General features: G+C 45.6%; 2 protein-coding genes across 2 annotated transcripts in view; both read left to right on the top strand.

Moving 5' to 3' along the window:
* Nucleotides 1–6,026, top strand: part of CUBN (cubilin) — a 283,377-nt gene extending 277,351 nt beyond the window's left edge. The window contains exons 66-67 of the mRNA XM_051820614.3: nt 677–912; nt 5,734–6,026. Of these exons, the coding sequence (XP_051676574.3) occupies nt 677–912; nt 5,734–5,841 (344 nt within the window). The 3' untranslated portion in view covers nt 5,842–6,026. The remainder of the gene's footprint in view (nt 1–676; nt 913–5,733) is intronic.
* A 10,974-nt stretch (nt 6,027–17,000) lies between these two features.
* RSU1 (Ras suppressor protein 1) overlaps nt 17,001–25,689 on the top strand; it is a 212,002-nt gene continuing 203,313 nt past the window's right edge. The window contains exons 1-2 of the mRNA XM_002717423.6: nt 17,001–17,095; nt 17,318–17,429. Of these exons, the coding sequence (XP_002717469.1) occupies nt 17,321–17,429 (109 nt within the window). The 5' untranslated portion in view covers nt 17,001–17,095; nt 17,318–17,320. The remainder of the gene's footprint in view (nt 17,096–17,317; nt 17,430–25,689) is intronic.

Raw genomic sequence — 25,689 nt, 5'->3', positions numbered from 1 at the left:
CAAGATTACAAAACTGCCCCAGAGGCACAGCCAGACTGTACTGGAGATAGGTGTAGGCCTCCGCATTCAGGTGCCCACGGCAGGTGCATCGTAGTTGTTATACCAGGCAGCTTCTTCTGGATCCCACGGATATGTGCTCTTAATAACGACGGCTTTTGTGTACAAATGAACAAGTCAAAGAAATTGACCTTAAGACCTAAGGAGCTTTGCCTTTAAGTATAACCGTCTTGGAACTGGTGGTTCTTTGGTTGCTAAAGATATTTTTATTATAAAGTCAGTTACTTCCCAAGCTTACCATAACACCCTCTCTCAGGGGTAAGCCAAGAATTTTACTTTTAATCTTACTGCAATGTTCTTATCATCCACTCAGTGTTACAGAGAACTCTGTACTATCAAAAGCACAGACAGCAACTGTCTCCTGCAGTTAGTTACCTGACCACACTCTCTGTTTTTCCATCCACCATTCTCAAAGAATGGTTCTGAAGGAAGATGTCCATTGATCACCAAATGCTGGGGAAAGAATGTGTGCTGGGGGCAGGTGGTGGTTAGCAGGTGTGATATAGCCCAACAAAGAAACAGGAACCGAGGTTTCCGCCTGGCCAGCTGTTGCAGAGCCTCAGCGCCTTAAGAGGATACCACGAGTCTGATTGCCTCTCATGCCATTCTCCCCTCGCAGGCTGCGGTGGGACTCTGTATGGGGACAGCGGCACCTTCACCAGCCCTGGCTATCCCAGCACATATCCAAACAACACTCACTGCGAGTGGACCCTCATTGCTCCTGCCAGTAGGCTCGTCACCGTCAGCTTCTACTTTATCAACATTGATGACCCTGGGAACTGCCTCCAGAACTACCTCATACTCTACAACGGGCCGAACGACAACTCGCCGTCCTATGGACCCTTTTGTGGAGCAGTGAGTACAACAAACACTTGCGGGTTCCCACTGGTTGTTCTAAAACTACTAGAGTAACTTAGTATAGACTTTAAAAAGTAGATACATGCCCAGTAGGAAGCACAACTCAACAAATTTCAGTAGTTTGTTTTCTGGCTGGGCTATTTAGGGAATACGAGTGCCATCTGGTGGTCATTGCATTAAATAACTCTTGATGTTACCAAATGAGAATGCCTAAGAATCACCCATGCAGCCACTCGACATTGCACAGGTCCAGTTCCCACCCAAAGCTACTGAATCAGAATTTCGGGTGAGGCTGGGAGGGTGGGGTAGGAAAGAACATGCTGTTTTTCAAAGCTCCCTCTGTGAGTTCAATGCATGATCCAGGGTGGAACACTCAGAGTTTTTGTTTGTTCTGGTTTTTATTACTCTACTTACTTTTTTTTATTAACATGTAATGCTTGTACAGTTATATGGAGTACTGTGCAATATTTAAATACATCTTCAGCATAAACAATCAAACCAGTTTACCAGCCTTTAATACCCATGTGTTTTTCTCCATAAATAGAATAGAACCAGAGAAAATGTGGACACTCAGATCCATTTCATATACTAGTTGCTGAAAATGGCAGGATTTGCTTGAAGAAATGGTGACTAGTGGTTTGATTGTTTCTGTAAGCTCTGATGTGACAGGTCATCTCTAAATGTCAAGTTGGAATCTGACATGGAGGCAGTACTGCAGGCATCGGCCCTGTCTGTCTCCTTATTATTTGTGGAAGTAGCTGCTTGAAGAGCTGTCAAGTGAGGGAAATGTGGCTGGGGAGAGGCAATTTGTTTCTCATTGTCCTGCTCTTTCTCTAGTGAGTAAAGGCTTTCAATCAAAGAATTAGAGAAATCTAGATAGTTTTTAAAACATAATTATTTATGGCCGGCGCCGTGGCTCACTAGGCTAATTCTCTGCCTGTGGCGCCGGCACACCGGGTTCTAGTCCCAGTCAGGGCACCGGATTCTGTTCCGGCTGCCCCCTTCCAGGTCAGCTCTCTGCTGTGGCCCGGGAGGGCAGTGGAGGATGGCCCAAGTGCTTGGGCCCTGCACCCCATGGGAGACCAGGAGAAGCGCCTGGCTCCTGCCATCGGATCAGCGCGGTGCACAGGCTGCAGCACGCCAGCCGCGGCGGCCATTGGAGGGTGAACCAACGGCAAAGGAAGACCTTTCTCTCTGTCTCTCTCTCTCACTGTCCACTCTGCCTGTCAAAAAAAAAAAAAAGTGCACATATCTAGTTCTGTGAGTATAGGAAAATTCTCAGCATTTATTAATTTTATAAATAATTATGTTTTTTTTTTTTTTTGACAGAGTGGACAGTGAGAGAGAGAGACAGAGAGAAAGGTCTTCCTTTGCCGTTGGTTCACCCTCCAATGGCTGCCGCTGCCGGCACGCTGAGGCCAGCGCACCACGCTGATCCAATGGCAGGAGCCAGGTGCTTCTCCTGGTCTCCCATGGGGTGCAGGGCCCAAGCACTTGGGCCATCCTCCACTGCACTCCCTGGCCACAGCAGAGAGCTGGCCTGGAGGGGGGCAGCTGGGACAGAATCTGGCGCCCCAACTGGGACTAGAACCCAGTGTGCCGGCGCCGCAAGGCGGAGGATTAGCCTAGTGAACCACGGCGCCGGCCGATATGTGCACTTTTTAAAAAAAAAGATTTATTTTATTTATTTGAAAGGCAGAGTTACAGAGAGAGGTCTAGAGAGAGAGGTCTTCCATCCACTGGCTCACTCCCAGATGGCTGCAAGGGGTGGAGCTGTGCTGACCTGAAACCAGGAGCTTCTTCCAGGCCTCCCACATGGGTGCAGGGGCCTAAGGACTTGGGCCATCCTCTACTGCTATCCCAGGCCATAGCAGAGAGCTGGATTGGAAGAGGAGCAGCCAGGACCAGAACCAGCACCCATATAGGATGCCAGTGCTTCAGGCCAGGGCTTTAACCTGCTGTGCCACAGTGCCGGTCCCTAGATATGTACACTTTTAAAATTATGTATTTATTTGAAAGGGTTACAGAGAGAGAAGCAGAGACAGAGAGAGAGAAATCTATCCACTGGTTCATGACCTAGATGGCTGCAATGGCTGGGGCTGAGCCAGGCTGAAGCCAGGAACCAGGAGCTTCTTCCTGGTCTCCCACGTGGGTAGTGGGGGCCCAAACACTTAAGCCATCTTTCACTGCTTTTCTCAGGCACATTAGCAGGGAGCTGGATAAGAAATAGAGCAGCTGGGACACAAACGAGTGCTCATATGGTCTGCCAGCACTGCAGGCTGCAGCTTTACCCACTACACCACAGTGCTGGCCCCAATATGCCCATTTTTTAAGCTTTTGGTGTTTACGTTTCTCCAAGTGTTAAATTTGCTCTTACAAATGTGGAAATATAGTCTCATGTGTAATTTTTTTCTTGAAGATACCACTGATTAACATTTCATAAATGGTAACAATAAACATAAAACATGGACATCAAAACTGTAAAACATAAATACACAACCCAAAATTAGTTTATATGCAAGCATTGGTGGAAAAACTCCTTATATTACTGGTGGAGATACAAACCCAAGGTGATCTGAAGATACTTTATGTTCTGGATAAAATAAATGTCATTGTGCTCAGAGAAATCCTGTATCACTCACAGCTATAGAGTCTGGACATCTAGACAAAGAATAGCAGGAAAACAAGGAGAAGCAAAGCAGTGTAAAACTTCCATTAATTCCATATTAGTGGGTCAATGTGTAATAAGGATTTAAAATTTGGGAACAGATTAAAATGGAAATCAAAAGTTCACAGTAATAAAAATATCACATATCTTTATAGATATGTTAGGGGTAAAAAACTCCTGCATTCATTTTAATAACTTACTGTTTTGGAAATAAATAAGTTGGTGTTTTGATGTCTTGGGTGAGCATTGCAGTCCAATGATGTCAGCCTGACACGAGCAGGACTTTTTGTCTGTTTTGCTCATTTTTTATAACTCTAGTGTTAAAAGTAACTGCTACATGAGAGAATCTTGATCAATACCCATCAAATGATTGATTAATGAGAGGAAACATTAAGTAATGAGACCTATCTGTCCCCCCTCTTATACACACACTTGTTTTCAACAAATTTTTAACTTAGTATTTTATAATTATTTCCTGAGATAACATATTTTTAATTTATATTATTGTTAAAGGTTTAATGGCTCTACTAAATAAAGAGTGTAACAAACAAAAAAGGAGAAAGACCATTGTTCAGCAAGAAAATAAGTAAGGGCTACACAATAATCAAATGAAAAGATGTTCAAATTCACTCAAGAGATATTGATTGATTGATTTAAGGATTTATTTATTTATTTGAAAGGCAGAGTCATAGAAAGGTAGAGGCAGAGAGACAGAGGTCTTCCATCTGCAGTTCACTCCCCAAATGGCTGCAACAGTTGGAGCTGGGCTAATCCAAAGCCAGGAGCCAGGAGCTTCTTCCTGTCTCCCACATGGGTGCAGGGGCTCAAGAACTTGGGCCATCCTCCACTGCTTTCCCAGGCCATAGCAGAGAGCTGGATCAGATGTGGAGTAGCTGGGACTCAAACCAGTGCCCACATGGGATGCTGGCACTGCAGACAGTGGCTTTACTTGCTACCCCACATCACCAGCCCCACATAGATTTTTAAATAGTCACAAAGTCATTAAAGCTAGAGTAGTATAAGATCCCTAACAATTTGTTTGACTATGACTTAAAAATTTTGACAATACAAAATATTGCAGCAAAACTGATAAACATGGGCATTTCTTTTTTTTTTTCCTTTAATTTTAGCTTACATGTATAAGGGGGAACATATGGGTATTTCTCTGGCTTATTTCATTCAACATGATGCCCTCTAGTTCTAACCATTTTGCTGCGAAAATAAAATTGTATTGAGGTATATTTCACATACCAAACAATTCACTCAAATTGTACAATTTAATGGACTTTAATAACTTCAGAGATTTGTGTACCCATCACCACCACAACCAGTTGTAGAACATTGTTATTCCCATAAGCAGTCATTTCCCATTTCCCCTCAACTCCACACACCCAGCAATACTCTTTCCTGAGGGATCCACATTAATTCCTGGCAAAGTTATCCTAGAAATATGAGGGTACTTCAAAAATTTCTTGGAAAAGGGAATTAAGAGAGATGGTTAGGGGCAGGCATTTGGTGCTGCAATTAAGACAACGCATGGGATGCCTGCAGTCCATGTAGCAGTGCCTGGGTTCAAGTCCCAGCTCCATTCCTTATTCCAGCCTCTTGATAATGCACACCCTGGGAGGCAGCAGGTGATGATTCAAATAGTTGGGTCCCTATCACACGTCTGGGAGACCAGGACTGTGTTCTGGGGTCCTGGCTTGGAATCCAGTCCAGTCCTGGCTGTTGTAGGCATCTGGGGAGTGAATCAGCAGCTGGGAGTGCACTCCCCTGCTTTCACTCTCTTACGCGTCTCACTCGACTTTCTCTGTCCTTCAAACAGCTAAGTTTAATTAATTTTGTAAAAGATAAATGTATTTTGGTACAAAACTTTGAAATCCATGCATGTGAGTGGTCTTTAAAAAGCTCATGGAAAATAGGTATTATGAGAAAAGGATGCATGGATTTCAAAACTTTTTTTATACCAGAAGCTTACCTTTTAAATCAGTTTTTCTCTGAACTTTGTGAAGTTTCCTCAGTGGTACAACTTCAATATAAATTCTGTAAATCTTCTTTATATAGTACTATTTTTTACTGGGTTCATATTTCTAGAAAAGCATTCAAATTTGTGAAAAATAAAATTTGTTAACTTTTTTATTCAACTTTAGGACACCAGCATAGCACCCTTTGTAGCTTCCTCAAACCGGCTCTTCATCAAATTCCATGCTGCATATGCAACGCAACCCTCTGCTTTCCGGCTCACTTGGGACAGCTGAGGGAGCGAAACCACGTGTGTGCTCCACTGCGGGTCCACAAGGCATCACCGGACAGAACTCTGCCATGCTGGCACACGACCCCTGCCCGCGCCATGGAGAACTTTGTAGTTCTTACTGAAATATGCATACAATCAGTATTTGTGCCTTTGTTTTTTGACTGTGAAATATAGCTGCTTTATTCTTGACTGTGCGTGTTATTCTTATTTCTGATATTTTGGGCTGAGAAGTTTAAAATTCTTTAAAGAGTTGGAAATAATTATGACATGTGATGTAAAATTTTAAAAGTTAGTGACAAAATAGAAGTATGATTTTCACTGTGGATGCCCGATTGGGGGTAAGAAATGTTGAATTGTACACAATTATGCTGCATCAGCTTTTAAATTGTTAATACTTAGTCTTTCACTATGGTATCTATATAAATTTTCAAGTTGAATTTTGGTAAAGTGTGTGTATATATATAAAATATATAAGTAATAAATATATACACATATATTATATATATATATACATATATAAAAATCCGCCAGGTGTGAAACAAGCTTCTGAATCAAGTTTCCTGTGTTTGAGATGTTTGGTTAAGTACTCATTTAACCATCTGTAAAATGAGATCATTTTACTTTTCCCATCGAGTTGCTAGGATTAAATAGGTTTCTGCAAGGGAAGTATTCAGAACAACATTTGGTACAAACGAATTAATCAATATATGTTAGCATCTATGTCTGTCAGAGGTAGGATGACTGAGTGCCCCAGCAGACAAACATACTTGCCTAGTCTCGTCCACACACTCCTCCAAGGTTGCACCAAGTCTAACCTATCTTCACCTAAGGGATCTGAACTCCAAGAATCTTGCCTTGGCTACAGAAACCTTAATTGCTGACCTTGGAATTCTCTCCCATTTGCCTAGGGCTTCCGCTTTTCCCCCATATTGAGCCTTTCCCGTTTACTCTCAGGCCCCTGGATTTCCCTTGTGCGTGAATCTCTGAGTGTTTTCTCTCTTGTAGGTTCCTTTGGCTTTGTTTCTCACCTAAGCTTCAGACCCCTCATTTCCAACTGCCTGCTACATAGGACCACACAAATGTCCTAACTACTCCCATTCAACATAGCCAGTGCCAAATTCTCTCCCTCTGCCTTTGGCTTCTTCTTTGCCCAAGAAAATCAGCTCTGTCCCTGCTTCACTGCGCATGCGTGTGTGCACTGCACGTGTGTGTGTGTGTGTGTGTGTGTGTGTGTGTGAGAGAGAGAGAGAGAGTTTGTATGTGTGTAACTGGAACCATAACCCTGCCTTCGATCCTGGCTTTGATACTTCCCTCTGCTACACCCCAGCATTTTATGGCTGATTGCTGCCATGCCTCCCTCCCTTTCATTACCACTCTGACTGTCCTAGAGAAATTCCTTATTCCTGATCTCCTAAGCTACTCCAGGCCTTCCAAACTATACCCTTCTCTACTTCTGTCTGTCATTTACACTACTAGAAAGTATATTTCTATACTGGCTCCTGGCTTCAGATTGGCACAGCTCTGGCCGTTGTGGCCATTTCGGGGGTGAACCAACAGATGGAAGACTTTGCTGTCTCTCTTTCTGCCTCACCTCTCTCTGTGTAACTTTGTCAAATAAATAAATAAAATCTTTTTTAAAAAAGAAAGTATATTTCTATAAAGCACAGCTCTTATTTTTTAAATTTTCTGTTCAAAAGCCTCTATTAGCTCTCTGCTATTTATATGAAAATAATTCAAAATCTCTAGCCTTGTCTGAAAGGCCTTCCAACTTTGTAGCTTGATAAGGCTTTTTCTTTGTCTTACTTATTTATTTATTTGAGAGGCAGAGTTACAGTGAGAGGGAGAGACAGAGAGTTATCCCATTCGCTGGTTCACTCCCCAAATGGCCTCAACAGCCAGAGCTGGAGCTTCTTCTGGGTCTCCCATGTGCGTGCAGAAACCCAAGGTCTTGGGCCATCTTCTACTGCTTTCCCAGGCCATTAGCAGACAGCTGGATCAGAAGAGAAGCAGCCGGGACACTAACTGGCACTAACATGGGATGCCGGTCCTGCAGGCAGAGGCTTAGTCTACTACACCAAGCATTGGCCCCGGCATTTAAAATTTTATTAATACTGGGGCTGGTGCTGTGGCGTAACAGGTAAAGCCACCGCCTGTAGTGCCGGCATCCCATATGGGCACCAGTTCGAGACCTGGCTGCTCTACTTCCAATCCAGCTCTCTGCTATGGCCTGGGAAAGCAGTAGAAGATGGACCAAGTCCTTGGGCCCCTGCACCCACATGGGATACCGGGAAGAAGCTCCTGGCTCCTGGCTTCACAGCTCCAGCCAAAGCAGCCAATTGGGCCGGAGCGGCAAATTGGGGAATGAACCAGCAAATGGAAAACCTTTCTCTCTCTCTGTGCTTCTCCTTCTCTCTCTGTGTAACTCTGACTTCCAAATAAACAAATAAATCTTTTAAAAAATTTATTAATGCTTTCTTTGTGGCCAAATTCCTGGCTGAGTTTTATAAAATAAACATGTAATAATTACAAATTTTTTTCTGCTCCAGATAGCTGCTCCAGATAGTCTAAGACACTAGCAAATCTCCATGACTTTGCTTATTATTATTATTATCATCATCATACTCTGGTTTCTCTTCAGATTGTATAAATCTTTTTGCCTTCTTCTTCTTCTTTTTATTATTATTATTATTATCAATCACAGCTTTTACCTCTTTAGGAGTCATTGAAATAACTCAATGTAACTTCATTCAAATCAATGTCTCAGTTACCGAATCACTTATTCTTAATATATTTAGTTGTATTGTCACTTGGTAAATTTCTATGTAAAGTATATTTCCTTTGAAATTTGTACTTTCTGCCCCTTCACAAACGTTCCACAGTAGCCTTCCCTGGAAAGTGTAAGACTTAGTAAGGCTTTCTCTCTTACTGTAGCCTCTCATCCACTCCAGAGGAGAACTGCACGTGCCCAGAACAGCCCCTCGGTCTCTCCTCGTGCTGGGCCTTTTCTCCTGCGCTTCTCTTTGGGGAGAAGCTCTTCCCTGCACACAGCTTGCTAAATTCCATCTGGTATCTTTATAGCAATGTTTGTAAGCTGGGAAGATTTCTGTCACTTTTAAAAATCATACTTAGTAGTTGCATGTACATAATCTCTCCCTATTAGACCGTGAGTTCTTTGAAGACCCAGTTCCTCAGTATCCCCCACAATGGTTAAATTCCTGCTGGACTGATAAACCCTCACTGTAAGCCTGCTCTGTGCCCGCTACCGCCGCCAAATGCAGACAGATCACAAGGAGGACGTGGTGAATACTAACCGTGGAGGCCAGAAGTGGCTTGTGAGGGATGGGACTGCATCATGCTTTCTGAGCCTCGGGTGGCCAGAGCAGTAGACAGACACCAAGGATAAGAAGGTCATGTCCAGGGGCAGGAGGCCTTGGCTCTAAGCAGTAGCCCCCAGAATCCATGGAGGCTGCAGAGAGCCATTGTTCTTAGACATTACTAAACTGAATACTGTGCTCGCTAGTTAATGCTGCACATTTTTAAGATTTTTTTTCTCTCAAAGTAAAATATTTCTTATATTTGAAAGATAGAGTTACAGAAAGAGGTAGAGACAGAGAGAGAGAGAGGTCTTCCACCACTGGTTCACTTCCCAAAGGCCGCAATGGCTAGAGCTGAGATGATCTGAAGCCAGGAGCCAGGAGCTTCTTCTGCGTCTCCCACGTGGGCAAAGGGGCCCAAGGACTTGGGACATCTTCTACTGATTTCCTAGGCCATAGCAGAGAGTTGGATCGGAAGTGGAGCAGCCAGGACTCGAACTGGCGCCCATATGAGATGCTCACACTGCAGGCAGCAGCTTTTACTGCTAAGCCATAGCACTGGCCCGGTGGACCTTCTTTTAGCCTTTTGATCTATGCTGCTAAATTGTTGGCTAAAAGAAAAATTTCTACTATAAAACAAAATCCTGCCAATTTTTGGAATGTCTTCAGATAGAAGCCATGTCTTTATTTGTTATTACAACAAAATACCCAAGGCTGGATAACATACAAAGAGGTTTACTTAGCTCATAGTTTTAGAGGCTAAAAGAATAGCATGGTGCAGGCTTCTTTCTCTGCATCTCATGGCAGATGGCACCATGGTGGGAGTGCATTTTGGAGGGAGAGACAAGGGGCCAGGGCAAGGGGGAGGGGCTTTTATAACAACTTAACGTTTCCAGAGTTCACCAGAATCCCCCAAGTCCTATGCCAATTCCTTCTGAGTGACAGAGGACCTCCTTTTGGGCCCCTCATAATGGTTGGCCACCACAACACTGACATGCTGAGAATCAAGCCCCCAGCACATGAATTCCTGGGAGGCAAATTGCAGTAAAACCATAGTAAGCCAGAAGTTATTTCAATTAGGTAATTCATTTCGCGGACCATTTGTAAGAATGTGTCAAATTTTGATAAAATCAGCAGAAATAAGTTAAATCTCGTACTTTAAATCATTTATATAAAGGAGAAATTCTATCAGTTTAATGTATTTGGAAAAGGAAATTCAGTATATTCACCACCAAAAATAGAGAAGAAACAGGATGATGGAATAAAGATGCATGCCAGCCTGTCCCTGAGGAGTGTAAGGGCAGCATTTTGGAGCACACAAAGTCATAAGGTGCACTGAAAATGCCTACGTGAGAAAGACAAAACTGTGTGTATATATTCATCCCCAGGAGCGCAGAGATGCCATAAGCATCACCATTGGTCATTCCTAGGATAACAATACGTAAAGATCAACAATATGGCTTGTCATTTAAGAAGTGGAAAGTTCACTAGCACATTGCTGTTTACATTGCCAGACATGTAACTCGGTAAGGTAGTAATTACTTTCCTTTTCTTAAGAAACTCGATACTGTTACAAAGTCTTCTACTGCCTCTGACAAAGCAGAAGCCTCTACAAAGGAGATTTGATTTATATTAAATATGCATAGTTAAGTCTTAGTAGGAACAAGAGACCAGGTGAATGAAAGAACCTGTGGAATGTTTTACTTCATCTTTCAGATAGTCAAACAATAGAGAAATGATTTCTGCATAGAGAATAGAGCCACATAAGTAAAATATTCTCAACTTAAAAATGTCTACCCTTTTGCTGTATGTTAAGAATAGATTTATCAACCTTAGGGATGATGTTCTTTTGGAACAGTGAATGAAATAAATAACACCATAAAATCTGAAGGGCCTTGACAAGCTAGAAGTATGGACTAATTACCCCAAGATGAAATTTGATAGGGACAGATGTAAGATTTTGTTCTTTTGTTGAAAAGTATACTGCAAAGAATTTCAGGATATGGAGAAAGTTTAGATGAAATAACAGGAATTTTATTTGAGAGTAAGATCATCATGATGCAGCTGTCAAAAAAAAAAAAAAAAGATGACTTGGTCTTGGATTGCATCTTTAGAGTAATGGTATCTACAAGAGTTATTTCCTCAGAGAGACGTGCATCCCAGGAAGGCATATTAGTGTACCCACTAATATGTAGTGTAGGAAGCAGGCCTACAAAATTTAAAAAAAAAAAAGCATAGTTGATGTAATTATTTCATTTTAAAATTGGAAAGCTAATATAGAATAAGGAGACAGAATGAAACTACAAAATCATCTAGGCCAGCTGTCTAAGAAAACAGAAGTGATTTTTAATGGGTTAAAGGATGGTCCAGCTTGAGAGAAATGGCATTTTCATGGATAACAAGAGGGGAGCAGTTTTAATAAGTTTATGAGCAATTCATCTGGAAGAAGGAGAAAAGATTCTTGGTTTCCTTCCCCTCAATAAGATCAGTCTAATATCCTCTGGTTCTGCCTCACATTTAATTTACTCTTTTATAAATGTTTATTGAGCATCTACGTACACAAATATATTCAAAGCACTCTGAAGATACAGTGGAGAATAAGACAGCCATAAAACTCCACCAATTGATGTCTTCCTACTTCACAAAGCACAATACCAGCTCTGTCTTGCTTGGTTTCTGGAACCAATCTTCAAGCAAATCCTCAAGTTTCTCATCTGGTGAAACTCACATGGCGCCACCTTCCCAGACTGAGTAACCAGGTGATAATTCTCTTGCTCTCAAATTATGTCACCATGATTATGTCATCTTTGTTAGCAATCTGACCATTGGACAGGTTAGCATTCAACTAATTCATAGGCATTTGGTTACTTGAATATGGAGGCACACAAAAATGCTGCTCTCAGACCCTAAGTGGAATCCCAAATGCTGTGATGTAAAATTAATGGGTGGGGGGTGAGAACCCAGAAAAGCACAAATGAAAAAGAAAGGAGATGTCTAGTGTCTATGATGACCATACACTGACCTGAAAAGCTTCAAGGTCATATTTTAAACATACCCGCTTCAGGCGAGAATGGGAACTTTAGGTAGCTCGTGCGAGAAGGGTCAGGGCAGCAGAGCCAAATGCCGACACGGTATCCTTTCTCCAGCAAGTAAAAGGTCAATGCTGGCACACCGGAAGTGTTTCAGCACTATGTGGTGGTCTTTCTAATTCAGTTCTCCTGGGCAGGACACACCCCTACCTCCTCAAGGACTGGGAACTCGGGTTGCAGGAGCGAGACCTCACCCCTGCTTGATTCTCTCCTCTCCCTGCTGTTGCTCCCTGACAACTGACACTTCGCAGGAAGAACTTGTGTCTTTTCGTCTCCCAGGGTAAGTGCAGCCATTTCCCAGTCAGCGTTGCCCTCCTCTGGCCTCCATGTAGCAGGGAAGATCAGCAAGGTCACTGCGGGCTCTCCTGGGGCCTGGTGGGAGCTGCTGACACTTCCAGCATGCCTGTGAGAACGCCCCAGGGAATGGACAGGGCCCAGGGGGTGCAGGGCTGGGGGATGCACAGGATGTAGGGCTCTATTTGCAGTCATTGCCTCTTACACTTCAACTCCATTTAATGGGAGGAATTTATCAAAAACCCACCACACCCTCACCTGGGGACACGTTAACATCAGTAACTTTATTAAGAAAAAAATCAGATCTGCAAACCGTAGAGCATTGCTGTGAGCCAGGCATCATTCTTATACAGTCTTCACAGAAATACAGTACTAAGAACCATCGCTCCCATTCTACAGATGGGAAAAATGAGAAAGCAGCAGTTAGATGCTAACCTCAATAACAGTAGGAGAAAGTGCCCCTGCTATCTGGCCTGAAGGCCTAGGTGTGACCCAATTAGATATAGAGTCGAACTATTTTCATAGATCTATCAGAATCGCTTAAACATTATATGAGCTTAGACTAATGTAATTGCTGCTAGTTTACTGAAAACTTAGACTATATAACATGGAAAACAATGGTAGTGGTGAGAAATGTTACTTACTGGGACCCCATCACCTTCAATTTAATGTGGGAAGTTATTGGAAGAAAATGATCAGAAAATTAATATGTTTGGTGAAAAGGTCATGCTTTAATAATCACCTCAAATGAAAGTTGATTGCATGGCTTAGAAACTAAAATCCATTTTAAACTGATTCACATCATCATACGAGCGTCACAGGTCTAGTGCGCCTTTTTTGGAGCAGGAATTTTCATTCTCAATTTTGGATTGGCTTCCTCTGGGGGCCCAGGTTTCTGGGGGAGTGCATTCCTGAAGCGCAGACTCTACATAAGCATAAAGCTCTCGGCGGTGATGCCAGGGAGGAGATTCAGCCTCTTAGCGATGTTGACTTTTCTGTGCGGGACCAGCTACACGACTTGCGGAACCCCTTGTTAAAAAATGACCTAACATTTCAAGGGGGCGACAGTAGGGACTGATCGGACATGGGGCTCTGTGTGACAAGGCACATGCCCAGGAAGCTGGCCCTGTTTCCAACTACACAGATTTGGAATTTAAACATTTCATTAAGAGTTACGTTGGTAAGGGCAAAGAGGACACCAGGAGGGTTACAGGCGTTGTGACACTGTGCTGGAAGAAGCACATATTTGGTCTGTTCCTGGCACAGGAACATGAATTGAGCTCTTGAGTTCATAAGTGATAGGGACACTAGGTATGTCTTGTGTTCTAATATTTGGTGAGTTGACCCTAACTCCTGAGATGGAACTCCTAATCATTTAGAATTTTGGGTGACAGGCGTGTCTTGTGGGGCCAGCACTGTGGTGTAAAGCCTCTGCCTGCAGTGTCTGCATCCCATAAGAGCACCGGTTCAAGTCCCGGCTGCTCCACTTCCCATCCAGCTCTCTGCTCTGGACTGGAAAAGCAGTAGAAGATGGCTCAAGTCCTTGGGCCCCTGCACCTGCGTGGGAGACCTGGAAGAAGCTCCTGGCTCCTGGCTTCGGATTGGCCCAGCTCTGGCCTTTGCGGCCATCTGGGGAGTAAACCAGCAGATGGAAGACCTCTTGCTCTCTGCCTCTGCCTCTCTGTAACTCTGCCTTTCAAATAAATAAATAAATCTTTTTAAAAAGAAAAGGAGTGTCTTGTATTCAACAAGATAGCTTGGGGTGGGCTCCCGGATGTGCACTGGTCACCAGAAAGACCAGGCCATAGTTAGAAGTCCTATCTCCCATTTCAATCCTATCTCCCACTCAAAGGGGAGGGCAGAGGGGTTGAGATTGAGTTGACAGTGAATCGTGCCTGTGAGATGAAGACTCCATGAAAGTCACTGAACTATGGGGTCAGGGGAGCTTGCAGCTGGTGACCATGTCCATGTGGGTGCCATGCCCCAAGTCCATGGGGAGAGAAGCACCTGGGATTGGGACACTTCCAGAACTCACTGTATGCACCTCTTCATCTGAATGCTTTATCGTAGCCTTTATTAGAACAAAGCAGCCAATGTGTTTCCCTGAGTATGAGGAGCCATCTTAGCAAAACAATGGGAGCCTAGGCAGGGACTGTGAGAACCCCATTTTTACGGTTAGTTGGTTAGAATAGAGACAGACGACAGCTATTATTCTGGGTGTGTGAAGCGAGAAGTTTCAAGGGACTGTAGAGTGTGACTCTAGTTCTACTAAGTTGTAGGACACCCAGCTGGGGGCTGCTAGGGAACTGCTTGGTGAGTGGGGGAAACTCACAATGCAGCACTGAGGAGTGTTGAGTGTGTGAGAAGAGCACAAACAGCTTAATTTTTCCTATCTCTACCAGGAGTAAAAACAAACATAGAAAGTGGGGAGCGAAGAGAAGAATGCATAAAGATGCAACAGAAAGGAAGAACATGCAGCCTCAAATAACTTCCAGAGAGCAATGCATCAGGGTTGGGAACTGCTGTTCCAGACGTTTTCCGGATATGGGGCCGACAGGTCCAGAGTGAGGAAGTGGCACAGAAGTGATGGAACTGAGTCGGCACTCACAATCCACCCTTCTCCAGGGAAGGAAGCCCAGTGATGTCCTTCAGGCATGAAGCTGCGCTCTCTGGGTTGGCACTGTGGCACAGCGGTTAAGCCGCCGCTGTGACGCTGCCATCCTGTCTCTGAGATCCGGTTCGAGCCCAACTGCTCCAATTCCAATCCAGCTCCCCGGTAATGTGCCTGGGAAAGCAGCAGAGGATGGCCCAAGTACTTGGACCCCTGCTACCCACAAGGGAGACCTGGGTGGAGTTCCTGGCTCCTGATTTTGGCCTGGCCCGAGCCTGGCTGTTGTGACCATTTGGGGAATAATGCAGTGGACGGGAGATATTTCTCTCTCTCTCACTTGGTTCTATCAGTCTGCCTTTCAAATAAATAAATCTTGAAAATGTAATCACTGGTTAGAGGAAGAATAATAGCAGCATTAATGGGGAAGAACTAGATAAACATGCATAAAGGACCTTTGAAGAAATGAATTTAGCAAACAGAGAGGTTTAAAAACTTATTCGCAGAGTTACAAGTATTAGAGGGGACAGAGCATTCATGAAACAAAGGCAGTTGGTACTGAAGAGAAACAAGTGGGAGGGCCTAATCCTGGAGAAAGAAAAAAAGATCCTCTACCCACAGATTCACCCCCCACAAATGGCCTCAATGGCCAGGCTGAAGCCAGAAGCCCAGAGCTCTATCTGGTCTCCCTCATGAGTGGCAGGGGCCCAAGCAGGTGAACCACCCTTGCTGTCTTCCCAGGGGCATGGGAGGGGAGCTGGATCACCAGGACTCATGCAGAGAAGCCAGACTGGAAACCAGCACTGGGATATGAGACAGGCAGCTGCTCAGCTCACTGTGCCAGAATGCAGGTTCCTGCCCCACATCTCTTTAAGCTTTTATAATTATTACAAGCCAAACTACATAATGCATTTATGTGGGCACCTGTGCATATCAAATACTATTCATCTACCTACCTACTTGTTATTTAGGTGGGAGAAAAATGTCTGAAGTCAGTCTTTATTCCATAGTATGAAATTGTCTTTAAGGATATGATACTACCGGGAATGGATGAGAGAATAGAGGCAAAAGCCGGCAGTTTTTTTCAGAATTCAAAATTAGGTGGCTTTTCTAAAGACAAAGTGGGAGATTCTGGATGCCATAATTTTTCTTTCAAAGGAATTGTAATTTTTTAAAAGGTTGGATTTTACCTGTAGCCTAAGCTATTCAAGACCTAAAGTATAAGGGTATCAGAGCCAGCCGTAGAAATCTCTAAGATTTAAAACAAAAACGCAGTGGGGATACACATTACCGAAATCAGTTCCTGTGTTGCTTAAAGTACAGCGGGAGGCTGCATGACCCGGCAAGGTTCGTTAAAGCCACAATTGTGGAAGAGAAACTCAGGGAAGCAACTTCTCGAGAGCACATCCATAATTACAAATGAAGGGCACTGAAGTTAATTTACTTCTAGTTCCCAGAGGACCCAAGCTTAAGTACTAGCCTCTTTCAAAAAACTCGCTCTCCGAACTCACCCACTTCCGACCACAGCACTTTGCGCTTCGAATAGTTAACTGAGCATGCGCAAATACTATTGCGCACGCGCCTTGGGCAACCCAATCAGCATCTCAAACCTGGGAGTTACTTCAAGAGGTTGGACTAACCTCACTTGGGGCGGGGTCTAGAGGCCGAATCACGAACATGATTGGCCAGCCTTAGGGTCCACATTCTTCTACGGGCGGAGCCTCACCCTGGAGCCACGTCTAGTAAACTGTTCTCCTAATTTGGGAAGGGTCTGGCGTGGGTGGGGCGTGGAGCAGAGAGAGCGCGGAATACGCCTGCGCCGAGCGCCGGGACAGGGCGTGTTCCTTGTTCTGGTGCCAGTTCGGCGCGGACGGAGTGCGGCTCTCGCTGCTGGGGCGCGTCCTGAGGAAGCCTGTCGTTCTACGCCCGCGCTCTGGGGTTCTGTCCTCCGCGGTGAGTGTGTGTGCGTGGCATTGCACTCGGGTCCGCGTCTCTGAGAGGCCGCTGTGATACTGGACACTTCCTTCCCGCCTGTCCCGCCCTGCTCCGCGTCCCTGCCCTGCCCCGGACCGCGCTGTCCAGCCGGGGGAAAAGCGGAGAGGGGCAGCCCAGGGCTTGTTTTCTTCCCCGTACCTTCCTGCCATCGCCCACGTGCTTTGTTGTTGTTTGGTACAGACCATGTCCAAGTCCCTGAAAAAGTTGGTGGAGGAGAGCCGGGAGAAGAACCAGACGGAAGTGGACATGAGTGACCGGGGCATCTCCAACATGCTGGATGTCAACGGCTTGTGTAAGTTCTCGGCCAGGGCCTTCCCCTTGGGTGAGCTGGTGCCTGAGTTTGCCAGGTGACTGCTGGTGGTGCTGTGTGAGTGACGACCCCGGTGTAGATCGCCCCCCTGCGGGAAGCATCCCTAGTCGGGAGCTTGGCTGAGAAAGTTTCAGAATTCCTTCTGTTGCAGCTGGGAAGCGAGCGTGAGCTGTATCTGTGAGCACCACAGATACAGGCGCTTCAGTACCTCCTCGTTTGTCTGTGCTGATTTACTGCGTTTGGTTGGATTGTCCACCCAGCTTCCTTTTAATAGCCATTTTATTTTTTAATTGGAAATCGTTTTTGAAATACTCTTCCTTTCTTTTAATATAGTCTTTGTCCATAAGCAAATGGCACACAAAAAAGTTACGTGATGATTAAGAACTCCTGTGCCTGGAGGATTTTGGATATTTTCTGACCTAGCTACCTTTTCCTGGGTTTTTATTCTCCTCAGTTAGCTCCGGCCGCGCTCACTCCTTGTGCTGCTCTGATGCCGGCCTACCTAGCCACCCTGCTGCTAGTATCACTGAGCAGTCACATCACTGGATTTTTTCTTCCCGGGTTATTTTCCTTTAACATTAGTAAGACTGTGTTGTCCTCTCCCTTAAAATCCCTTACAGCCTGCGATTGCACGCTCAGACGCCTGCAGCAGAGGTGGTCATGAACTCCGTAAAATTGTCTATGTATCTGAAGAGGGCAGCTGCTGCACCTGCCACATGGGTCGAGACCATTGTCACCATCTCCCAAGATGGGACGTTGGCCCGGTGTTGTCAGATCTCTCTCTGTTTTAAATAAAAGAAACCAGGACTCTAGATGTATATACAAACATTTATGATTTCTAGATCCTGGCACTCATGGGAAGCTGCGTGGGTGAGATAACACACTTCATCAAGCCCAGTGGGACTTTGCCCGAGCACTTCTTGAAACCCTTCTACTGGTGGTCCTTTACCCGCGATAATGCCGCAGGCTCCTCTGCCTGGCGGACGAGGCCTTTCTGTATCCGACCGCAAGCTTTCTGTGGGTTTGGCGTCCCAAACCTTCTGAACATCCCGCCCTTCCCGAACCACAGCGTGCTTGTTCAGATCCTTGTATCTCTGCTGGTACTGCTTCCTGCTCCCTGCTCTCCTTCACCTGAAATCCCTCTACCTCCCTGTATGGGGTCAGCTCGGCCCTCACGGCCTACGATTAGTCTTGTCCACCTGCTGTTTGCTGGCACTTCCTCTGCGCAGCTGGGCTGTCTGGCTTCATGGCTCCTGTTACATACCTTGGATTGTCGTTTTGTTTTTCATCTAGAAGTCTCTTTCCCCCATGAGCCCCCATGAGAGGGGGGCCTAAAACTGCAGTCTTCATGTTTACATGCTTTATCAGTGCCTGTTAGATGGGTGATGGAAAGAGTGATGGATTGGGCCTGCAAGTTTATGGAATTCAGGCCAAGGTGGGACAGTGAAGAAAAACGAGATGTCCAAGAAGGATAACAATGAGGACTAGAGGCTGGCGTGGTGGTGCAGTGGGTTAAGCCACCGCTTAGAACACCAGCATCTCCTAGGAGCAGCAATTGGAGTCCCAGCTCTTTGCTTCCAATCCAGCTCCTTGCTGGTGTGCCTGGAAAAGCAGTTGGAGGATGGCCCAAGTGCTTGGGCCCTGCCACCATGTGGGAGACCCCGATGGAGTTCCGGGCTCCCAGCTCTCTCTCTGTTAGTCTATCTTTTAAAAAAAAAAATCTTTAGAAAAAGATGACGAGTTTGTTGCACAGAGAGAGCAGAGTAGAGTGTGGGTCCATGGTCTGTGCCCGGCGTGGATGCTGTTGATCACGTGTTGGCAAAAGGAAAGGGGAGGCACTGCTGTAGAAGAGTCCTCCTTATGGTTTGGCTTTGTCTTGCTTACAGGCTCAGCCCCTGGGCTGCTGGTCTCTTGCAGGATGGGTGGCTTCTTGGTGGCAGCCACTGGGCAGACCTGTCTGGCCCTGATGCAGGGGAGCATCTGGATGTGTCTGGAACTGCCCCTGCCCGGCTCTGCTGTCCGATCAGGATCATTACTGGGGCCCCTGCCGCTGCAGAGAAAGGAGAGTGAGTGGCGAGCAGGCTGCCGGGCCCAGCTGCCCCCTCTCGCCCGTGGCTTTCTGCCCCACAGCACACTTTTTCTCTCAGGTTGAAGAGCTAGGTGCATTCAGGAGAGCAGCCTTGCATTCACTGGCTTTTGAAGGGGGGCTTGATGGGATCTTTCTAAGTGGGGAGCGCGGCTTAGCTCTTTGGCTCAGCTATTTCGGTTCATCACCGGTATCTCTTTGAAGCCTTGGCTTTTGTTAGAGAAGAGAAGATAGCCACCTGCTTCCTGACCAATGCGCTTCCAGGTCACGTTGGGTGGGAAAACGCAACGTCATCCTGCAGTTTCCCCAAAGCAGCAGCTCAGGAAGAGCAGTGGTGTGAGGGTATTTGAAGAAATTCATGGAAAAGTGAAGTGAAAAGATCAATTTATTTTGGTGCCTAAACACGAGATTTGTGCATAGTTTTTTCATAATAATATGCATTTTTTCTTGGACTTTTTTAAGACCCACTAATACTTGTTGGGAAGTTGAGTGGAAGTGAATTTGAAGATTCCTCTTCCTCTGGCTTCCGGAGCCTTGACCCACAGAGAGGCTGCTCTCTGCTCGATCCCTGAGGCCTGGAGGGTTCTGGGATGCTTCTCAGAATCTCACTCCTCGACTGGGCTTGTCAGTAGTGTGAACAGTGCCTAGTGTATACGCCTGTTAAATTATCGGACATGGTTATATTAACACTAACATAAGAATTCCCATTTTCCTTATATAATTTTAACTGTAATGGTGATGTTTAAATATTAAATACAGGGAATGATTAACGCCTATACAGAGAATGGCTATTTCTTGCATCTCATGCTTTCCTGACATTATCCTGACTTTAATATCTCAAAAGATGAGCAAGTTTTGAAGATAAGAATGGAGGTTCTGTGTCTCTCCCAAGCACGCCCAACTTTCTGCTTGTGAGAGTTGAGTCTTAGAAACCTCAGAGTCAGTGCATTCCTTCTTAAAGCTGGTTAGAGGAGTCACGGTACTAAAAGCTTTCACCTCCTTAGGCTGGGGACAGACACCAGGCAGGTCCTGCAGTTTTGCGCCAGCCCAGTGGGTTCTAGATGTGCTCAGGACAGACACCAGGCAGGTCCTGCAGTTTTGCGCCAGCCCAGCGGGTTCTAGATGTGCTCAGATACTGCCATGTCAGGTAGCCAAGTACAGTGCTGACTAAAGAGGGTTCATATTCTGCTGCCGACTGCTCTGTAGCCCTAGAGACCGAACTTAACCTCTCTGAGCTCCACTGTCCTTATAGTCAAGTGGAAGCTAAGTAGTCACTGCATTAGGGTTACAGTAGCATGCATTAAATGTTAACTGTTAATATGACCAGACAGAGGGCTGTAAGCCTCAGCTGGAACCACTGGCAACATAGTTAATTTGCCGGGACCAAGACTTTAACTTGGTTAATTAGGCTGGATGAGGCATTTATGTCATATGTTGCCCTTTTCTGTGTGGCTTATTAGAAGGTGGAGTGTTTGACACTTTTGCTCGGGGGGTTCTAATTGATTTAGGTAGCTATTCCTTTGAAATTTGTGTTAATCTTCTTTCTTTTCAATCTTTTTTTTTTCTGCACAGCATGCAATGTGCAAACACGTTCTCCTGAAAGTCTCCAAGAGTAATGGTGCCAATTTTGCTCTCTTATGAGAAACTTCACTGCACAAACTCCCCAAGCAGCAGTGTCTTCACCTGAGTGATGAAGCTGCCTTCAAGAGGTCCTGTGATCAGCTCCCACAGAGGCAGAGCAGCCTCGCAGGGGCCAGGGGCACTTTCTGGCATTCCTTTTATTTAAGTCTTTGCGAGTTGATTGTCCTCTGGGTGGTCAAGCCTTTATCAGTTTTTTTTTTATTTTTTTATTTTATTTTTTTACAAGTAGACTAAAATATTTTTCAGATAAGTCTTTAAAAAGAAAGTAACCTGCTTGGGGATAGAGGGTGGGCTTTGTAGAGGACCATGCCAGATAACCAGCTGAGTTAGCTGCAGGCAGGTGCTATTGCAAGAGCCCTGTTAAACTTAAAGTGGCTGTCCCTTTTGGGAGCTGTATTATCTGTGGAAGCTGTCCTCGGGGGGGGAGATGCGAGCTGGGAAGAACTTGTGATTTTCACTGTAGTCTGTATGGAAAGCTTGAAGTCCTCACTCCTCAAGCTGTGTGTGTCTGTGCCCCCTTTAAGTTTCTAAACTTGTAGTACTTGGGCCTGGGCAGCCCTGTTCCCTCCTCTCCAGCAGCTCCCTCCGCTCCACTGCCATTTGATGTTTGTTGGAAGAATGAACGACTCCCCCTCCTCATGACTCTGCTCTGTGTCCCCGCCTCCAGGAGGTCCCCAGCGGGCTTGGTTGTTACCCACCAGCCTGTCTACCCGGGCTGAGGGTAGTGGCCATGTCCACGGTACTTGGGGTAGTGCTCCGGCAGTTTTTTTTTTTTTTTTTTTTTGACAGGCAGAGTGGACAGTGAGAGAGAGAGAGAGAGAGAGAGAGACAGAGAGAAAGGTCTTCTTTATGCCGTTGGTTCACCCTCCAGTGGCCGCCACAGCCAGCGAGCTGCGGCCGGCGCACCGCGCTGATCCGAAGGCAGAAGCCAGGTGCTTCTCTTGGTCTCCCATGGGGTGCAGGGCCCAAGCACTTGGGCCATCCTCCACTGCACTGCCGGGCCACAGCAGAGAGCTGGACAGGAAGAGGAGTGATCAGGACAGAATCCGGCGACCCGAACGGGACTAGAACCAGGTGTGCCAGCGCCACAGGTGGAGGGTTAGCCTATTGAGCCGCGGTGCCGGCCTTGGGCAGTTTCTTGAAAGAAGAAAGCTGCTTTTGTCAGGAAATTGAGGTGCTACGGTAGAAGGCATAGCACAGGAGAAAGAGTATTCTTGTCCCTTTGCTACAGATTTTTATTGAACTTTATGGGGAAAAATAGTTTATAACCATCATGGATGCATTCAAACTGTCACATGTTTGGTTTCTGATTTCAGGACAGTAAAAACGGAAAATATTTCATTAAAATGGGAAATCATGACAAATTGTAAGCCCTTTGGTGTGGCTGAATACTAATGACACATTTTACTATTTTTAAAATTTTTTTTAAAGATTTTATTTATTCATTTGAGAGGTAGAGTTACAGACGGTGAGAGGGAGAGACAGAGAGAAAGGTCTTCCATCCGTTGGTTCACTCCCCAAATGGCTGCAATGGCCAGAGCTGTGCTGATCAGAAGTGAGGGGCCAAGGGTCAGAGGCCAGGAGCCGGGAGCCTTCTTCGGGCCTCGTATGTGAGCTCAAGGGCCCAGGCACTTGGGCCATATTCTGCTGCTGTCCCAGGCCATAGCAGAGTGCTGGATCGGAAGAGGAGCAGCCGGGACTAGAACTGGTACCAGCCCGGATATTTTACTATTTTTTTAACATTTGATATTTTACTTCCAGGCAGCCTTTATTGTTTGTTATTAGCTGTGTAGCCAAGGGTAAGTCATTTAACCTCTCTCTGTCTTAGGGTCCTCATTGATAAAATGAGAGTAATAACAAAACCCACCTCACAGGGTCTGTAAAGTGCCTAGGGTACCATAACCATGTGGCACACCGTCATAGTATTTGCTATTATTAGTATTTTAAAACCTTTTATCTGTGTGTAAAAAATGCAGAATAATGTCTTTTTATTTCTTGGAAACCCTGGTAGCCTTACTTCCTCTGTGGTGTTTTACCTGCTTGTCTCAATGTCTCACCACCCCAGGCATCCCCTGCCTCATTCTCCCCTGATTTGGAATGTCCAGGTGATGGGCCCTGTGTGCCAGGATCAAGAGGAATACCAGGGCCAAGTTCAAAGCCTGGGACGGGGCGCGGGGAACAGCAGAGAGGTTCACAGGATTTCAGCTGTGATGAGCTTGTGGCTATGACTCTGTTGAGAATGACAGACATAATTAAAATGCCATGTATCGTCGAATAGCAACTTAGTGAATGTATATTTCTTTTTTTCTTGATGGGCATTATCTAAACCAAATCTTTTTAGCATTTTCCCTGTATTGACTCTTTAAACTATCCAGTGATAAATTAATACTTGCTGTTAAAAACCAGTATTTGTTTGGGTTTGAAGTAGGGAGATTTTTTTCAGCATAAGAAGCCATTGCGGCCGGCGCCGTGGCTCACTAGGCTAATCTTCCGCCTTGCGGCACCGGCACATCGGGTTCTAGTCCCGGTCGGGGCGCCGGGTTCTGTCCCGGTTGCTCCTTTCCAGGCCAGCTCTCTGCTGTGGCCCGGGAGTGCAGTGGAGGATGGCCCAAGTACTTGGGCCCTGCACCCCATGGGAGACCAGGATAAGTACCTGGCTCCTGCCATCGGATCAGCGCGGTGCGCCAGCCGCGGCGGCCATTGGAGGGTGAACCAACGGCAAAAGGAAGACCTTTCTCTCTCTCTCTCACTGTCCACTCTGCCTGTCAAAAAAAAAAAAAAAAAAAAAAAAAGAAGCCATTGCACCCACTTGTGATGATCAGTGCTTGGATTGGTGTGGATAGCAATTGAAACCATACACTGTGTATTTTCATAAATTTATGTGTACTTGATTGAAATACAGCCTGATCTAGATATATGAGGTCCATTGTTATCAAAGAAAAAAGACCTCTTATTTCTTTGAATGGCAAGTTTGCACAGATTGGTTTATTTTTTATTTTTATTTTTTAAGGCAAAAGATAAAAATATGGCTGAAGAGCACTGCTTTTAGATCAAGAGTGCCACCAGGAGGGGTCAGTGTTGAGCCTGTGCGTTTTGCTAGAAGAGTTCTTGGGAGACCGGATACTGTTCTATCTCCCCACCCTCCACTGTGCTTCCTCCCTCATTTATCACACCTCTTTATGGTACTTCAGCTGTGTACTCACAGAGAAAGAAGCCTCACCTGTGCTGTGGTCAGTCTGACCCAAAGCCTCTTGTACAGGGCTTCTGAGTGGAGGGGCTCTGAGCTGCCTGTGTGTGTTTCCACTGAAAGATGGCATGGGGTGGAATTCGCAGGGTCTCCTTTGGAGAGAGTTCATCAGCGTGAGAGGCTTAATCATGTGAAATGCGATTGTTGGATTTGAGGCGTTGGAAAAGCCGAAAAGGCAAACTAGGGACAGGCCCTTGACAGAGTGGTGGAGACATGGCTGGAGTGCCTGAGTTTGAGTCGTGCTTTAGCTCCTGCTTCTTGCTTCCTGCTGATGTGCACCTTGGGAGGCAGCTGACAATAACGACTCAGGTACTTGGGTCCCTGCCATCCACGTGCGAGACCCAGATTCAGGTACTGGCTTCTTGTGGGCATTTGGGGAGTGGGGGAAAAAAAAAGCAGATGAGAGATCTTTCTCTGTCTCCCTATGTGTCTCTTTCAGCCTTTCCCATAAATAAGTAAAAACTTAGAAAATAAAAAGTCAAATGATTGTATGATATTATCTGCCTTATTGATTTCCCAGAGCTGCCAAAACAATGCTGCAGACTGGGTGCCTTCCATAGCACGCTGTTCTTTCTCAGTCCCGAGGCTGGAAGTCCAGGATCCAAGTGTCAGCGGGGCTGCTTTGTCCCGAGGCCTGTGCCTGGCTTGCAGACGGCCATCTCGGTGTCCTCACATGGATTTCGCTCCATGTCCCTCCAATCTCCTCCTCTTAAAGACACCAGCAACTCAGAATAAGGCCCACACTATGGATCTCATTGTAACTTAATCACCTCTGTGACAGCTCAGTCTCCAAATACAGTTCCTTACAGAGAGTCGAGGGTTAGGGCTAGAGCATAGGAATTTGGAGGCACATAGTGCAGCCTACAACATGGGCATTAAAGAGTCTCAGTGACACATACCCAGCTGCCTACACTGCGATGAGTGCTCACACTCATCATCTTCCCTCTTGGTGCACGTGACTGTGGCTAGCATTTTAAGGTGGAAAGCTCTGGAGATCTTATAAAGTCCCCAGCACCACTCAGGCACCACAGAGTTCACACTTCAGTGTGCCTGATGCCTCTGCTAGGTGTGTTCCTAGCTAATAGGCTAAAGGGCTGTATTCAGGTGCTAAGGAGTGGTGATTTCCAGGGGTAACTGGGCCTGGCCCACTTTACCCCAAGGAATTGTGTTTCTGATTTCTTGGAAATGCTGTGCTCGGCACATAAAACTTGTCAGCACATAAAACGTGTCATTTGGGCCATTGCAGCTTCCAAGAATCTTGGTTTATG

This window comes from Oryctolagus cuniculus, chromosome 13 (genome assembly GCF_051225735.1).
Source record: "Oryctolagus cuniculus isolate XC-2025 breed Fujian yellow rabbit chromosome 13, ASM5122573v1, whole genome shotgun sequence".
In the NCBI taxonomy this organism is placed as follows: Eukaryota; Metazoa; Chordata; class Mammalia; order Lagomorpha; family Leporidae; genus Oryctolagus; species Oryctolagus cuniculus.
This window is presented reverse-complemented; position numbering and strand designations above follow the sequence as displayed.